Source organism: Mustela nigripes, chromosome 1, assembly GCF_022355385.1.
Source record: "Mustela nigripes isolate SB6536 chromosome 1, MUSNIG.SB6536, whole genome shotgun sequence".
NCBI lineage: Eukaryota > Metazoa > Chordata > Mammalia > Carnivora > Mustelidae > Mustela > Mustela nigripes.
The window spans coordinates 42816292-42834803 of record NC_081557.1 but is presented as its reverse complement, the minus strand read 5'-3'; the positions used below and the strand labels follow the sequence as shown (position 1 = coordinate 42834803).

Genomic DNA, 18512 nt, shown 5'->3' with positions numbered 1-18512 from the left:
TCAGACACATAATCTTAGTACTGTTCATACTGTAGGATGTCATTGCCATGATTCACATGTAACATTGAGTAAAAGGTGCATGGTTGCTGGTAGTTATGTATGTATGTTTCCTTAATTCTTCATCAGATAGAAGCTCTTCAGGAAAAAGCAAATTATTCAGAAGAAAGTGTTGGTCTTTAAACTAGAAGAGTCATGGAGATGACTGAATGTAACTAATATATTCTCTTCTGCCCTTGATCATGTGCTCTAATTTGAAATAAGGGAATATTATTCTGAAATGTTAATCTTTCTTTCAATCCAATTTCCTAGCCTTCCTAGCTGGCTACTTGCATCCATATTTCTCTAACTACCCTCTCCTCCCATCACGATCATATGCTCCTACTTCCTATTTCCTTACAGTTGCTTAATAGAACTGATGAAACCAAAGCTTACTACTGCAGGTCCCCAAATGCTTCAGTTCACTTTCCAATTAATCCAGTCTGTGAAAATACCTGGACTCTTCTTATTGCTTCATGTAATCTCAGAAGGATGAAAAAGTGTGTATAAGAGATAAGTCCTGGAAGATTTTGCAGAATATTCAGAATTTAACTCATAACAATAGTAAAATTTCTATTTGGTCCTTTCATCTTGGACATAGACACTTTCCAGCCCTTAGTACCAATTATAACTAAGGATGCAATTTTTTTATTCCAGGAAAATGATGAGGTAAGAAAGAGATGTCAAAGTCAACTCCATGTTTTTTGTCCAATAATTGGATAAATGGTAATAATATCTAAAAAAGAGAATCCTGGGGCAGAGACATATTTGGGATGGGGGTAGGAAATTCAGAGCTTGCCTTTCCCTCATCATTTTGGTGATTTACAGTTTATGTTGTTACCATCAGTATTGGTGGATCACCCTTTTACATGTTTCTGGTACACATGGGGAGGACTTGCTCTATGGTATACAAATAGGAATAAAATAGCTAAATTCCAAGATCGTTGAGTCTTCAATTGTAATATTTTCATGGAATTTGAGAAGAAAATTCATGTGTACAAAGCTTTCTACAAGTGAGGCAGAATTACCATTCAGAAATGATAATTGTATGGTTCTGTTTAGATATCTACATTAAATGTGGGGTAATTTCAACCTGTTTAACCTCCTCTGGTTCTGATTTCAATAGGCAACATTAAATGGGTAGATGGAGACTGAAAACCTTACAGCAGTGACAGAGTTCATTATTCTGGGGTTAACAGATAACCCCACCCTATGTGCCATCTTCTTTGTGATTTTCCTGGGAGTTTACATAGTTACCATAGTGGGAAATATCAGTATAATCATCTTAATCCGAAGCAGCCCACAGCTTCACACCCCGATGTACCTTTTCCTCAGCCATTTGGCCTTTGTGGACATTGGGTACTCCACGTCAGTCACGCCAATCATGCTCATGAGTTTCTTAAGAGAGAAAACGACCATCCCTGTGACTGGCTGTATAGCCCAGCTTGGCTCTGATGTCACCTTTGGGACTACAGAGTGCTTCCTACTGGCTACCATGGCTTATGATCGCTATGTGGCCATCTGCTCTCCCTTGCTCTACTCCACCCAGATGTCCCCAGTGGTCTGCTTCCTCCTTTTGGGGGCTTCTTACCTGGGCGGATGCATGAATGCTTCATCATTTACAGGCTGTCTGATGAACCTATCCTTCTGTGGACCAAATAAAATCAACCATTTTTTCTGTGACCTCTTCCCACTCCTGAAGCTTTCTTGTGGCCATGTTTATATTGCCGAAATATCTCCTGCCATCTCTTCTGCATCAGTCCTCATCAGCACACTGTTTACCATAATTGTGTCCTACAGCTACATTCTCCACTCAATCCTGAATATGCGCTCTACGGAGGGGAGGAAGAAGGCCTTCTCTACCTGCACTTCCCACCTCACTGCGGTCACTTTGTTTTATGGGACAGTTTTGTTCGTTTATGTGATGCCCAAGTCGAGTTACTCAGCTGATCAGGTCAAAGTGGCATCTGTGATCTATACAGCGGTGGTCCCCATGTTGAACCCCCTCATCTACAGCCTGAGGAACAAGGAGGTGAAAGGGGCCATGAGAAAACTAATGGCTAAAACACACTGGTTCTCCTGAATTACATCAGATATGAATCCATAAATAACAAACCAATGATTTGGGGAAAAATTTTTGCTGGATACTTTGATGATATTTATCATTAACTTTATCACTTTGATAGTGAAGAACTGCTATAAATATAAAAAGCCAATGCTGACTGCCATATAGAAAATGAAATATGTGATTAACATGGAAATCTGCTTCATTCAAATTAAGTATGAACTTTCCAAGGTAAGAATACCTTTGCAAAATAGTTCCATTCATCAGTTATGAGTCCTATTTAAATAAAGAGAGCTATTTCCATCAAAGATCAAACTTGATTGAATTCCATCTTGTTAAATAACAATTGGCCAAAAACAAAAACACAACCTTGTCCCCAACTAATGGTTATATTGACAAGTCAGGCTGTTCAGGTCACTTCCTTTAAAGATACTGCCCTGGGGCACCTGGGTGGCTCAGTCAGTTAAGGGTCTGCCTTTGGCTCAGGTCATGATCCCAGGGTCCTGGGATTGAGCCCCATGTCGGGCTCCCTGCTCGGCGGGAAGCCTGCTTCTCCCTCCTCCTCTTCTGCCACTCCTCCTCCTTGTGTTCCCTCTCTCCCTGTGTCTCTCTGTCAAATAAATAAATAAAATCTTTAAAAAAATAAAAAAAAATAAAGATTCTGTCCTGCCTTCATCAATGAATATTTAAATTTTTGGAAACACTGATGTTGGTGTCTCCGAAAAGCTTCTATTTTCACTTTATTTAAGCCAAAGTAAAGATCAGGCTTCTTCCATGTGGCCATTAAGAGATCCAACCCAGATAACACAAAAGGAACTTTGTATACATCTCATGAACTCTTTTTGCAATGTGAGTCTCACCAGATGATTCTAGAGTAGGACTTCAAAAGCTGAAGTTTCTTTGGAGGGGGAGACTGGGATATTGGAACTTTCTTTCAATAATAATTGATAGATAGGAGGCGTGAGATTATGGTTCAGGTGACTAATATGTTTGCCACACATTTTATAATGTCTCTCAGGGAGGTGTCCCCTGTCACTGCTTCTTCCGCTGACCTTTTTGAAGGGGCTTATGGTCCAGTGTGGTATGTCAACAGCCTCTAAATCAATTCCCTTCCTCCTGTACTCCTTTCACAATGATTTATGATTAATATTCTAGCTAACATATTTTATTATCAGCATAGGAATAATGTCAGACAAATTCTGTGACAGGTTGGAGGGACCACTTTACAAGCTGACCCGAGTTCTTCACGGAAGAAGGTTTCTTCAAGGAAACCTCCTCCTTTTCTGCCTGGAAGCCACTCTGAAATTTCTCTGGTCCTATTTCTCCATTTATGCCTCAAATTTACTTGCACCAATTATGGGGCCTGTAAGCCTAGAGTGCAATAATTTGGGGGCTTGCATCAGTACAGGCATGCCCCTTTGCAAAGAGAGGGCCCCCAGAGGTGTAACTTCAGTCTTGGAAAGGCATCCTGGGAGTCATAGTGGGAGCTCTGAACTCTGGTGGTTGAAGTTTTCTTTCGCTGTTTCTGGAAGTCTTTGTCTTCATCTTTCCCCTTATACTTTGCTTTTCACCAGGGTATATCCTTGGCCCTCTGCTCTGTTCCCCCTCCCCATAATCCCCTTGGGTGATCTCATCTTCTCCCATGAGCCCAGCTGCCCCCTTTGTGGTGACAGAATCCCTACACACCCTTCCTTGGAGTACAGATGAACTTCTTCACCCACCTTTCCCTTTTCCCCCAAGACTCTCAAACTCAGTGTGTCCTGACTTGAACTTATCAGACATCTCACAAAACTATTCCTTCCCCTCTGGTCCTTTCTTAATAAGTGGCATCTCTTTGTAAGTCCTTGTACTGCAAGAGATCTGGGGTGACCATCCCTGCACACCCATCAAAATAGTCTGCCTCCCTCCACCCCTTTTCTTCTGTCAGAGGGAAGACATGTTGCATACGGACCACTTCCTCATCCAAGTCTCTCCTTTCTAGGCGCTTAAAGACTCTCCAGTTGATTATGGGAAGTTCACGCAGAGGTTTTTCCTTCCTATTCAATAATCCAATCCCCCTGATGTAGGTGGTGTGGTGTGTGGCACTGTTCCTCTTTTATGGGAGAGGATACACATTAGCACCTATTTTTTTTTTCCCTCCAAAATTCTAAATGAGGAAATGGCACGTAGGAGAAGGCATGTGGGAGAGCAAAATATTAACCTGTACAAATGAAGATATTAGAATACCTTCATATTTGAATATCACATATTTGTGGACACAGGTGTTTTCATGTTCTAAATCCTAGAACTTGACACTCTCCTCTCTGTCTCTGGCAGTATTGGAAACACTCAGGTCTCCCCAGTGAGACTGGGTCTTTCCCCATCTGTTTACAGCATGGCCAAGAATAACCCAGAGCGCTGAGGTCAAGCTCACTCCCAAGACAAACAAGGAAGGGGAAAGGCTGGGCTTGCTCTTCTGCTTGAATTGTGTCCTTCAAAAATTCGTATGTTGTAGTCCTAACCACCAGTATCTCAACGTGACCTCATCTGGGAATAGATACAGATGTTACAGATGTAAGTAGTTAAGATAAAGTCATATTGGAGTAGGATGGGCTTCTAATCCAATATGGTAATATCCTTACTTACAAAAGAAAAAAAATAAGAATTTGGACACAGACAACACAGGGAGAACCTCATGTGAAAATAAAGACAGAGAAATAGGTTATGTTTCCATAAGCCAAGAAACTCCAAAGATAGCCCACAAATCATCAGAAGCTAAGTGAGAGAGCTAGAACAGATCTCACAGCCCTCAGAAGGAACTAACCCTGATGACACTTTGATCTTGGACTCCTAGCCTCCAGAACTGGGAGACAATCACTTTTTGTTGTTTAAGCCACTCAGTTCATGGTGCATTGTTATAGCTGCTCTCACAAACTAACACAACTAACTACATATCTAGTATTCCCCTCCAAACTATCAGCTAATTTACTACTTCTTGGGGAGGAGGGAGTGAAGGCTAAGAAAGGTATGTTATGCTAATGGATAGCTCTTCCAAAGTGTGGCAGAGAATACTAGAAATGGGAAAAAGCATTTTCCCCAAAAAGCACATCAAAAAATAAAGATCAAGACTATCCCTGTGTAAATAACAAAAACTCCTTTTGTAAGAATTTTTTTTTTGGGGGGGGGGAGTTTCCTGATGACTTTAGACTGTAGATTGTTACTTAGAAGGCAGAGATATGAACCAGGAGAAGATTTTAAAGATGGCTGTTGGGTTGTTAAAAGATTTTTAGTCTATATAAATTTCAGGAGAATTTTCTTCTTTTGGAGTGGATTGGGACTTAGGAAGTCACTGACATTCTTCATACTTCGTGAACCTTATCTGTAGCAGAGTATTAGAGCAGATTGTAGGCAAAGAGGTGAGAGGTAATTTGGAGGTGAGGAAATCATTGCATACCGTGATTAGGATGGTGGTTATAGAAGCCGTTACATTTGTCAAAAGTCATCTACCTATATATTTAAATTGTGTGTATGTAAATTTTACTTTAATAAAGTTGCTATTTTAGAAGATTCTAGAACAGAGTACTCCTTTCTTTCTCATTTTAATCTGAGGCTACAGGCAGTGGCAACAGGATTACCATCTACCTCAAAATGGAGGCCAACACTATTTCTTGATTAGTTATCAAAGCTGTTCCGTCACCTGTTGTACCTCCTCTAGTTTCCCAGATATTTATTCTTTTTTGTTCCTTTCATGCCTTTCTTCAACACTGTGCCTATACCAGCACTGACTTTCTTTCTGCTTAAACAATTCTATTATTTCTTCTTTTATTACACATTTGCTGGTGATGATTTTAAAGTTTGGGGTAGGTTCATTTATTTTTGGTCACAAAGAGTCTTTGGTCAACAAGAGTCACACACAAAAAATCTTCGTTTTTTTTCACTTTTTACATGCTTTTATTTTGAAAGAATTACAGATTCGAGGAGCTGCAGTGATAGTACAAAGAGGGCCTGTGTACCCTTGATGCAGCTTCACCCCAGGTTACTAATGAATCAAAACAAAAACCAAGAAATGGACTCTGAGACAATCTATTAGTATAGTTCTGTGCACCTTCATTATTTTTTTTAAAGATTTTTTTATTTATTTGACAGAGAAAGACACAGCGAGAGAGGGAACACAAACAGGGGGAGTGGGAGAGGGAGAAGCAGGCTTCCCACAAAGTGGAGAGCCCCGTGTGGGACTCGATCCCAGGACCCTGGGATCATGACCTGAGCCTGAGGTCAGGTCCTGACCCGATCATGACCAGACGCTTAATGACTGAGCCACCCAGGCACCCTGTACACCTTCATTCTTGAAGATAAGTCTGTTTTGGGTAGAATTCTAGGTTACCAGTTATAAATCTTGGAGCACTTTTAAGATCCAATTGTTTTCTTGTTTCTATCATTTCTCTCAAAAATTCAGCCATCAGTCTTCTTCCCTCTCTCGTCCTCTTTTTCAAAAGGAATATGTCCTGTATGTCCCCCTTGTTGGGGAAATCATCGAAAAGATGTGACTACCTATGAACCCAAGAGCTGGACCCAGGCATTCAGCAGCTCCTGGCCTCCTCCCCTGTCCTTGGAATGTTCCTGTTGCCTCTCCTGCTCCCTGAGCCTGCTCCAAGGACACAGCCTTGGAACTGGTATTGAAAACACCTGTGTGGTCTTCGTGGCCTGCGTGGTCTGCATGGCTGCACCCAGTTAAGGCCTCTTTACAAGCTTTAAAGGTTTGGCTGGTAGGTGGAGGGATGCATTCGCCGTCTTGCTGCTGCCCAAGACAAGCCTTGAATGTAAGTGCCCTTTGCTATTAAAACTGCCACCTTCCAACCCGGAGTGGTGCCTCACTTTTTGTTTTTTCCCTGCCCTGTGTGTAAGAGGGCTGGTTTCAGATCACACATGGGAAGCTCCAGGAGAAGGTCGCAAGCCAACACCCCAGAAGTTTTTAACATTTGCTTTTGGCTTCTGGGGTGTTGGCTTGTTATGATTTCCCAAAGTGCAGTTGTTCTACTTACCGTGTTTGGAAGATGCAGGGTTTCTTGAATTTGTGGCTCATGGTCTTTCATGTCTGGAATATTATCACTGAATATTTCTTCAGAAAGTTCTTCTACTTCTCCTTTTTGCTTGGACTTCAATTGTATGTGTTAAATCTTTTCACAATTTCCTGTATAGCTCTCATTCTTTTTGTATTTTTTTCTCCATCCAGCAACATGTATGTTCTCTACTGACCTATCTTTCAGTTTACTAATCCTCTTTTCTCCTGTGTCTAATCTACTACAAATTCATCCACTGAATTCCTAATTTATTCTCCATTTCTCAGATTTAAACTTGGTACTTCCTGTTTGTTAAAAAAAAAAATGTTTTTGTATTCAGTTCTCTGATGTGAGTTTTCATTTTATTCCTGTTTTCTTAGACATAGTTTTAATATTTATTTTGAAGTACCTGGCTTTCATGCATTTGATCCTGGCAAATTATTGGCATACCTTGTTCTTTTGTTTTTTGAATGATGGGCAATATGGATAAAAAGTTGTAGAGGATAAAAATGATATTATCTTCCTCAAAATGTGTTCAATTTTCTTCTAGAAGGCAGATAAAGCACTGGATGAATCTCTTTGAAGAAATGGAATTTTAGTCCCCAAAAGGGTCATTCATGTAACGAAAGAACTCCACGTCTCCTTGTATAGTGTAACTCCTGGTAAAACAGTGTTGGTTAGGTGCTATGCTGTGTTGGGGATGTTCTGGCTTGGCCTTATTTCTTGGATACAGTAATTACTCCTCACATCTGGTCTTTCAGGACTCCCAAGTAGAAGCATAAAATGTGACAGGTTTTCTCTATCTTTAAACAGGCTGTCTATCAGCACTTCCAAATGCCAGAATCTGCTGAGATCTTCAGCCTCCCCCAGGCAGATTGCCACCTGATGTTTTGATCTCTCACCTGCAACTTGGAAGTTGTCAATTTCCTTAAAGAGAAATTACACATAGAATTTCAGGCTCAAGTCTCTTCTGACTTCGGTTGCGTGCCCTGTTGCCGAAAACCCCAGGCTGTAGCTTTTTGCTCAGTCTCCATTCCTGTTGATATCACTTGGCAAATGCTTTTATTTGTGAGGCTCCAAGAAGAAGTTACTGAGGAAATGACATTAAACTGAAGCATAAAGGAAAATGGGAGTAAGGTGGTCATTGATAGCTGGAAATGCAGTTGCAGAAACAGGTGGGTGAAAGGAGAGATGTGGGAGGTTGAACTAATTATCTTTAGCTCAAAATACAGGGTCTGGTACACAGCAAGCTTTAACAAATATCTGTTGGTTAAACATTAATTCTAATTCAATGAATATTTATTTGGTCTCTTTATTCCTCACACTGGATTATGAACTGAGGAAAGGAAGTTGAATGAATTGTGTGCTTTTCTTTCAAGAAGTTTGCAATGAAATATTTCTTAAAAATCCAATGGTTTCTACCCACATAGTAAGAATAAAGTGCTAGTTGCCATTTTTTTAAATTTTACATTTTTTAAGGTTTTAAAATTCTTTAATGTATATATTTAAGGTGTACAACATGATTTCTGACATAAATATACATGTGAAATGATTAATGCAGTCAAGCTAATTAACATATCCATCTCCTCACACCTTTTTGGGTGTCGTGAATGTTGGGTCCGTAATCAAAGGAATGAGACTGATACAAAGCAAAGGTCAAGCAAAGCTTTATTTCATGCCAAGCACTGAGAATCAAACTGATCCGTCAGGGTCATCTCTTACAAAGAGGCGACCCTTCCCCACCTCACAGCCTAACTTTTATAGAGCAAATACCATGTGGTTGAGCCTGGCTACACACAGGTTGCCAAAAAGATTACAATTTACCCTAGTAGATATTTGAACTAGCTTATCACCTTGGTCAGAATTGGGCGCCCAAAAGGTGGGGCCCACTCTCCCTGGTAACTAAGGAGACAGTATACAGGCTCCACTGATTGGATGTCTCCACCTGGCCTGGCCTGCCCTTGTATCTGGGCTTTGCAAGTAAGTTCCTCTGGGAGGGGCAGGGTCAATCTAAATTTACTGCATAAACAACAAAATGGCTCCCTATGGCTAAGTAGGCCCTTCATTCACCACTTTTCTTTGGAGATTAGTCAAATCTTTGACTTTTCAGCCAGTTCTATGTTCTCCCATTGTAAGGGGTTATATTGAGCATGTAAGACTAACATTTTTATCACTCTAATTTTCTTTTTTGTACAAATGACATTAGGGCATTTATAATGCGGAGGCCAAAAAGTAAAGTTAGTGCACGGTCAGCTGATGAGTTAGCCATTCACTGCTTTGTATATATAACCTTTTCCATTTTTCCTAATTCTGTTCATCTAATTTCCCACCTATACTTTACATAAACAGATAACAATAGGAGCCACAATACACAAACGGTTAACAATAGGAGCAACAATAAACTCATAGTCTTTTGAGTCTTAGCTTTTGTTCATAGTCAGCGGGGTCCATCGGCTGCAGTTTCCATCTCTGGGGGGCATCCTTGTCCTCAGCTCTTTTGATGTGACCTGTGTGAATCCAGGCCCTGATGCCTTCTACTTTTATTGCCTTCCGTGTGGTCAGGATGGAGTACAGACTGATCAGTCATTTCTGCTATAGCAACCTCTTGTAGCCGAGGGCAGAGTGGGAAGAGGGGTGAACATTATTCAAATGAGGTCACCTTGTTTAAGTAGAGTGTATACTGCGCCCTGAGGAGGGCACAGGGAAGGAGATCTACCCATCCACCACCAGTCTCCAGAATTAGCTTTGTCAAGGTCTCTTTAAGGGTCTGGTTCGTTTTTCTCTACTTGCCTGGAACTCTGAGGCCGGTAGGCACAATGTAGTTTCCAATTAGTGCTTACAGACTTGGCCAGTGCCTGTGAGACTGAACTCACAAATGCAGGGCTATTGTCTGACCTGATCGTGAGAGGCAGCCCAAACCTAGGAATTATTTCTTCTAATAGCTTTTTGGCTACCACTCCTGCCATCTCCTATTTGGCAGAACAAGCCTCTACCCAGCCTGAAAAGGTATCTACAAAAACTAACATATACTTGTGCCCATATTTTCCAGGTTTCATCTCTGTAAAATCTATTTCCCAATAAATTCCTGGTTCCTTACCTCTTTCTCTTTTCCCTCTTCCCATTCTAGTTCCTCCTGCATTAACTGCCAGGCATTGAGCACATCTATCAACTACATCCTGAACCATATGCCCTAATTTAGAAACCTGACACTGCTTGCCTATAAGCTCCTTGAGTCTGCCTGTCCCCAGATGAGTACCCTGATGTATCTGGTCTACTAACTTCTTACCTAGTCTTTGAGGAAGAATTAACTTTTCTGTTTTAGTCTTAGCCCAGTTCATTTCATAGTCCAATTTAGCCCATTTTTGTAAATACTTTAAATCTTCCTCTGAATAGTCTGGTTTTTCTGGTAGGGCTGGAGCCGGGAGTGTAACCAGCTCTTGCACTGTCTCTTGGGCTGCTTGCTTTGTGGCTTGATCTGCTAATTGGTTTCCTTTTGAAATCAGATCAGTCCCCTTTTGGTGTCCTGGACAATGCAGAACGGCCACCTCTTTTGGGTCCTAAATAGCCTGGAGGAGAGCCAATATTTCTTCTCTGTTTTTAATTCCTTTTCCTTCTGCTATTAATAGGCCCCTTTCTTTATAAATAGCCCCATGTATATGGAGAGTAGCAAAGGCTACCTGCTATCTGTATAGATGTTGCTGGTTTTACCTTTGGCCATCTGCAGTGCCTTAGTGAGTGCAATCAGCTCCGCTTTCTGCGCTGAGGTTCTGTGTGGCAGAGCTGCCATCCAGAGTTCCTGCTCAGGGGAAACCACTGCAGCCCCCGCATACCTCTTCCCATCAACCATGTAGCTACTCCTGTCTGTGAATAGAGTCATCTTTGCATCCGGGAGGGAAATGTCTCTGAGGTCCGGCCTTATTCCTGTGACTTGGGTTAGGACCTCCCCACAGTCTTGTGGGTGGTCAGCTAGCTCCTCTGGTAGCAACGTGGCTGGATTTAGCACCACTTGAGGCTGGAAGGTCACTTTTGTTTCGTTGAGGAGGAGGGCCTGATACCCTGTCACTCGGGCATTTGTCATCCACTGATAGTCCAGAGAAGGCCCTCGATAGTGTGGGTGGTGGTCAGGATGAGACTTTGACCCAAAGTCAATTTACTTGCATCCTTGACCAGGAAGGCCATGGCAGCAATTATGCAGAGGCAAGTGGGGAACCCAGCCACTACTGGATCTAGTTTCTTGCTAAGATAGGCTACTGGCCTTTGCCAAGGCCCCAGAGTCTGAGTCAAAACTCCTTTGGCCACCCCTGCTTTTTCGTCCACATATAAGTGGAAGGGCTTGGTAACATCTGGGATGGCCAATGCTGGGGCACTCCATAAAGCTGTTTGTAATTCCCAAAATGCTCCTTCTGCCTCAGCTGTCTATCAGTGAGCCCTCCTTTTGCCAGTTTGCAGAGAGGTCAGGCAATCTCCAAAAACCGTGGTATCCACAGCCTACAGTAGCCCACCATCCCAAGAAACTCCCTCATTTGTTGGGGTGTGGTGGGGCAGGGTTATTGAATGATCATCTGTTTCCTGGACTCAAACAGTGAACACACCCCCTTGTGGAGATAAAGCCTAGATAAGTAGCGTGGCTCTGACAGAGCTGTGTTTTCCTTGCTGACATCCAATATGATTTTTCCTGTAGAGTCTGTGAGAGAGCTTTCACCCCGACCTCCCGCAAACATGACTCATAGTCCTCAGCAGCCATTAGCAAGTAACAGAGTGACTCCCGGGTTGGAGGTTCTGTACTCACGCAAACCCTAGTGTAGGACTTCGTCGAAGATAGTGGGTGAATTCTTGAATCCTTGGGGAAGTCTTGTCCAGGTGAGCTGGCCTTGGAATCCTTCCTGTGGGTCAGACCACTCAAAAGCAAAGAGGGGCTGAGACTCCCTTGCTCAAGATATGCAGAAAAATGCATCTTTGAGATCTAAGATGGTATACACAGTTCTTTTCGGGCCCAAGAGGGAGAGGAGGGTATAGGGTTTAGGCCCCATTGTGTGGATATATTCAACCCATTTATTAACTTCCCACAAGTCCTGAACGGGCAGGTACTCCCCAGTCTCCACCTTTTTGATGGGCAGCAAAGGTGTGTTCCATGGAGAATTGCAAGGAACTAGGATCCCATCTCCTCGGAGGCGGTTAATGTTTTCTGATCCCTTGCTTTGTTTCCCGGGGGGAGGCAGTACTCCCGGACACGAACAGCCATGGCCATTGCCTTTAGTTGTACCACCACTGGAGGCCATCCCTTGACCAAGCCAAGGGGCTTCCCTTCTGCCCAGACTTCAGAAAACTCCATTAATGGTGTTTGGAGAAGGCTCCCTTCTCTTGTCTCCTGTGGTTCTGAGACTGGCTCATAAAGAAGGTATGCATCTACTGCTGCCACAAACATCCGCACAGTGGGTTGTCTCAAGGTTACAGTCCTATCTCCTTCTGAGAACTGAATACCAGCTCATAACTTCTGGAAGAAATCTCTTCCCATCAGGTTATATGGGGTATTAGGGAGGACCAAGAATCGATGCTTGACTACGCCTGAGGCCGAATTTAAAGTCCTTTCTGTTGTCCATTTATGTCTTTCTGTGCCATTCACCCCTTGTACCCAGACTTCCTCTCTGGATAGTTTTCCCATAGGTTTAAGTAATGATGAAAATTGGGCTCCCGTGTCCACCAAAAAATCAATTGATTTCCTCCCTCCACTTCAATTTTTACCCAAGGTTCGTGGAGGGGCTCCAAACCATGGCCCCTTCAGTCTCTGGAGGCCAGCATGGCCGTCTTCCTTTCGGGGCACTCCCTGGCCCAATGTCCTTTTTCCTTACAGTAAACCCACTGATCTGAATCTAAGCCTTCCTGCCTGCCTTTTCTGTGCTTCGGCTTTTCCTTCCATTTACCATCCCCTACCTGCGTTTTCCCTTTCAAATGACCTCTTTCCCCCTGTCTCCTCCCCACCTCATGTAATACTAAAACCTTAACCACTTTTTTTGGTCTGTTTTTCATCATCCTGCGCATCCCTGTTGTTAAACACCTTTTCTGCTATTCCCACTAACTTGGTGAGATTCTTTCCTTCAAATCCTTCAATTTTCTGAAATTTTCTCCTTATATCTGGGGCTGACTGACTGGCAAAATCAAGATTCTCTGCCTTCTGATTTTCAGGTGCCTCAGGGTCTTTCGGGCTATACATCTTTTTTTTTTTTTTTTTAAGATTTTATTTATTTATTTGACAGACAGAGATCACATGTAGGCAGAGATGCAGGCAGAGAGAGAGGGAGAAGCAGGCTCCCCACGGAGCAGAGAGCCCGATGCGGGGCTCAATCCCAGGACCCCATCCCATGACCCCGGGATCATGACCCGAGTTGAAGGCAGAGGCTTTAACCCACTGAGCCACCGAGGTGCCCCTGGGGCTATACATCTTATAGGCTTCAACAAGCCTTTCTAGGAAAGCTCCTGGAGACTCATTCTTACCTTGAGTCACCGCACTAATTCTAGATAAATTTATGGATCTCCTTGCAGTTGCACAGAGGCTTCCCAGTAGAGCCTGGCGGTAGAAGCATAGGCTCTCCTTACCTTCATCAGAGTTTGGCTCCCAGTTGGGGGGTTCCTTCTGGCAGTAGTACTCCATTCATCAGGGATCAAGGTCCCTGCCATGTCTCTCACTTATCACCTTATGGGTTTCTTGCATGATGTGATCCCTCTCTTCTGCATTAAAGAGAGCCATAAGGAGCTATTGAATATCCACTCAGGTGGACTGGTGGGTAAGAAAGACAGTCTCCAAGAGACTAAGTAAATCCTGAGGGTGGACAGAAAAGGATTTGTGTTGGGCCTTCCAGTTGTAGATGTCAGAAGAGGAGAAGGGGATATAGGATAGGCGGGGGTGCCCTCTTCCATCCGGTAGAGCAACCTCACGGAGAGGCAGCATTGACGCTGATGGAACTGGTGAGGTAGAGGGAGGCAGAGGGGGATAGAGGAAAGGGGAAGGATCAGGGTGGTCTTTCTGCTCTGCTCTGTGGTCCCATAGGTGGATCCCGACCATGTATGAGGTGGACTGGTAAGGGCTTCTTGGGGCCGAGAGTCAGGTTTAGGGGACAAATGGGGGGGTGGAATCCCACATCCTCCACATCCGACAGAGGTAGGATGGTCTCCTTCCCTGGTTCCCCCTCATCTTTCTGTTCTGGTTTTGGTGATCTGACCTGCCTTAGGGGGAGAGAGATGGTTTTGTTAGCAGGGGGAAGGTGAGACTTGAGCCATGACAGTCGCTCTTCTATCAGATATTGCCAGGCCATGATGTACGGTATTTGGTCTCGATGGAGATCGAAGACGTTACTCTGGGCAGAGTAGATCTGAGCCAAGGCAAATGTTCCTGCTGGCAGCCACCCTGTGGAGAAAACGGGCCACTCTAATTGGCAGAGTGTTTTTAGTTTTCCCGGGTAAACCTTGTCACCCAACTAGGTGGCTTTACCTTGATAATCCTTGAAATGCTGGAGAAGAAGACTTAGCGGTATCACAGGTCCCTTACTCCCCACTTGCTCCATTTCTCCAAGGACAATAAACAACACAACGGACAACAAAAAGACAAGACAAAGACAACTGCAGGCCCAGCAATCCTCATCCAGAGCCTGCTGCTCGTGGGGACTTTCTTGGTCCCCTGCAAACACAACAAACAACAGACAACAAAAGGAAAAGACAAAGACAACTGCAGGCCCAGCGGTCCTTACCCAGAATCTGCCACCACCAGTGCGGACTTTCTTGATCTCCTGACCACCTAGGGGGACTTGAACCCCCTGATGATCTACCAGTGGAGGTATGGGGCATCCCCGCATCTACTCCAGCCCTGGGGAGCATGGCTGCATCTAGCTTCTCCCTGGTGGGCTATACCCTGGAGCTCTGCAACCAGACAGACAGACAGGATCCCAAGATCTTAACCTCTGGAGGCTTTACTCCCAAAATTCTGATGCTGGCTCCATTATCCTCATTTGATCCCAGAGAGACCCCAATGCTGGATCCATAATCAAAGGAACGAGACTGATACAAAGCAAAGATCAAGCAAAGCTTTATTTCACACCAAGCATTGATAATCAAACTGACCAGTCAGGATCATCTCTTACAAAGAGCCTCACAGCCTAACTTTTATAGAGCAAAGGCCATGTGGTTGAGCCTGGCTACACACAGGTGGCCAATAAGATTACAATTTACCCTAGTAGATATTTGAACTGACCTATCACCTTGGTCAGAATTGGCGCTCAAAAGGCGGGGCCCACTCTCCTGTAGCTAGGGAGACAGTATGCATGCTCCACTGATTGGCTGTCTCTACCTGGCCTGGCCTGCCCTTATATCTGGGCTTTGCAAGTAGGTTCCTCTAGGAGGGGCAGGATCAATCTAAGTTTACTGCCTAGGGTCAATCTAAATTTACTGCACAGGGTCAATCTAAGTTTACTGCATAAACAACAAAACGGCTCCTTCTGGCTAAGTAGGCCCTTACAGTGAAAACAACTGAAATTTATTCTCTTAGCAAATTTCCAGTATAAAATACACAATTAACTATTAACATATAATGCTGTATTTTACATCTCTACAACATACTTATTCTACATAATGGCAACTTTGTACTCTGAGTAATGTCTCCCCATTTCTGCTACCTCCCCAACCCTGGTAACTACTGGCAGGATTTCCTTCTTTTTATGGCTGCATAATATTACACAAGTATAAATACCACATCTATTGACATGATTGTGTGGTTTTTATCTTTCATTCTGTTAATGTGGTCTATCACACTGATTGGTTTGCATATGTTAAAACAAACTTGCACTTTATCCCACTTAGTCAAAATTGAGATTGAAACAAGGAGATTAACAAGTTTAAGATGATTAAATGAGGAAATAGAGACTTTCATGCTAACTAGGGGACGTTTGTGAAAATGGAATGGTAACGTATGTGAATGGCTGGTCAGTGAAATTCTAGCCAAATTTTAATTCAGTGTTAAACAAAAAATGGGATCCAGACCCAATAGGCTCTGACACCACCTATAATCAATGAAGCTGTGATGTGAATCCCAGTTACAAGCCCTTCAGGAGCTCTCCTCACCTTTCACTCTAGCACAACCCCATGTTTCCTCTCTTGAGACTCTTCCTTGCAGGGTTCTCTCCCAAGATGCTTTGCTGCCATTCTGGAATCTTCACTCAACCCATCAGCTTTACAGAGTTTGTTCTCTACTTCTTCATTTTAACTAATCCTTGTTGTCTGAGAAGGGCACAATTGTTTCTCAGCTCTGTCGAAAAGAAGTTGCTCACTTCCTATTCTGCATGCATCAGCAACAAGCTGATATTTTCCTAGCTTCTTACTGTATTTCTAAGTCATTTATTTGAATATTTATGATAAAATATTTTTCTCATTGACACCAATCCTATCCAGCTATGAAACAGTATACAGTTGACCCTTGAACAAGGTAGAGATTAGGGGTACTGACCTCCACATAGTCAAAAACCACATGTAACTTTTGACTTCCCCTAAAACCTAATTGGGGTGCCTGGGTGGCTCAGTTGGTAAAGTGTCTGACTTCCACTCAGGTCGTGATCTCAGGGTCCTGGGATCTAGCCCCACTTGGAACCTCACAAGGGACCCCACACTCCTTGCTTAGTGGGAAGTCTGCTTCTTTCCTTCCCTCTTCCTCTGCCCCTCTCCCCTTCCCGTATGTGTACAAGCACACACACGTACTCTTTTTTTCTCTCTCTCTAATAAATCTTTTTTAAAAAGTCAATTAACACTATTTTGTATGTTATATGTATTATATACTGTATTCTTACAACAAAGTAGGATAGATAATAGAAAATGTTAAATTAACAAGGGAAGAAAATACATTTACAAGACTGTACTGTATTTATTGAAAAAATCCCTATATAAGTGGACGCATGCAGTTCAAATTTGTGGTGTTCAGGGGTGAACTGTACTATTGTCCTTGGTTGTTTACTGACAATCCAGTTTCTTCTCATTTGTTAGCAAATTGCCACCAGCCTCTTGATCTTTTTCCCATCTTCATCCCTCAGTCCTCCAACATTGGCAACTTCACACCATGTGGCTATGCCACTGGACAGTATGACCTCAAAATGCAGTAGCTAACATCTTACATAGTCCACATGAGAACCTTATTGCAATGACCTCAATTAGATTCTCCAGTTATACATAGCACCTTCCACTTCTGTGACTTTCAAAAATTAGAAGCTTTGATTTGTATACTCTAACTCAAATAGCATTTGAATTCATTGCTTTTTGAGGACTCAGTTAATTGTGAAACCATCTAGCCTACTCCTTTGCTGGGGTATAGAAGGAAGAGCTCTCTGACAGACTTTTCTATATTATTCCTGAAATCTCATATGTTAAAAATATCTCCTTTGCAGTAATTTTCATCTGTTTTTTTCCAGAAATTCACCCATTCTGATCTAAGTTTCCTTATGTCTTTGAATAGAGCTGAACAAGGCCTTTCTTAAAATTCCTTGAAATTTCTCTGTATTGTGGCCTTTCATTCATTTCAACTTTAAGACTTTGTAGTTTTTCCTTTTTAAAGTAAATTAGTGATTTTCCTTCTCTCTTGTTGGCTTACTCTCCCTCTATTTCATTTTTCCTTCTTTTCCATTTTGGTAGAATTTTTTCCTTCCAGAGGCAACAAAGGTTATGAAAATTAGTTTTCCAAACTGTTTTTCGATATGTTTACACATACACATATATGCATGTGTATATATGCATGTATATGTGTATATGTACATATATGTGTAATAACATTTCAAAATATTTTTCTCATTTTAAAAATTTTAAAACTATGTCTGGTTTTGTAGTAGGAAAGAAGTGTGACCAGGGTATATCAGGCAGTTATGATGAACTTTAATTGCTTTGTACACAAAGTGATTATTTCATTGGAAATACTCCACTTTTCCACTTTTATTTATCAGCAGTCTGCACATTTTTAAGTGTTCCGTGTTCTTTTATTCACCATCTGAGGGATGAGCCTATCTGTCTTGCCTAGTACCTTCCTTAGGGCCATCTGCATTTCTTTGTTTCTGAGACTGTACACGATGGGGTTAAGCAGAGGTGTCAGCACTGTGTATGTGACAGCCATCAGCATGTCCTCACGGAATGAGTCCCTGTCCTTGGGCCTCAGGTAGACAAAGCCAGAGAATCCATAGTGTATGCACACCACGGTGAGGTGAGAGGAGCAAGTGGAGAAGGCCTTATACCTCCCTTGGGCAGAGGGCATCTTCACAACTGTGGACACAATGAAGACATAGGACATCATGATGAAGACAAAGCTGCCCGCCAACACAAAGGCAGAGAGCACAAAAATAGCCATTTCCTGA

General features: G+C 42.7%; 1 protein-coding gene across 1 annotated transcript in view; it reads left to right on the top strand.

Annotated features, from left to right (window-relative positions):
* The first annotated feature begins 1180 nt into the window (after positions 1-1180).
* LOC132012246 (olfactory receptor 5P4) overlaps positions 1181-18512 on the top strand; it is a 37723-nt gene continuing 20391 nt past the window's right edge. Inside the window, exons 1-2 of the mRNA XM_059392065.1 lie at positions 1181-2109; positions 3310-3466. Coding sequence (XP_059248048.1) covers positions 1181-2109; positions 3310-3466 — 1086 coding nt within the window. The remainder of the gene's footprint in view (positions 2110-3309; positions 3467-18512) is intronic.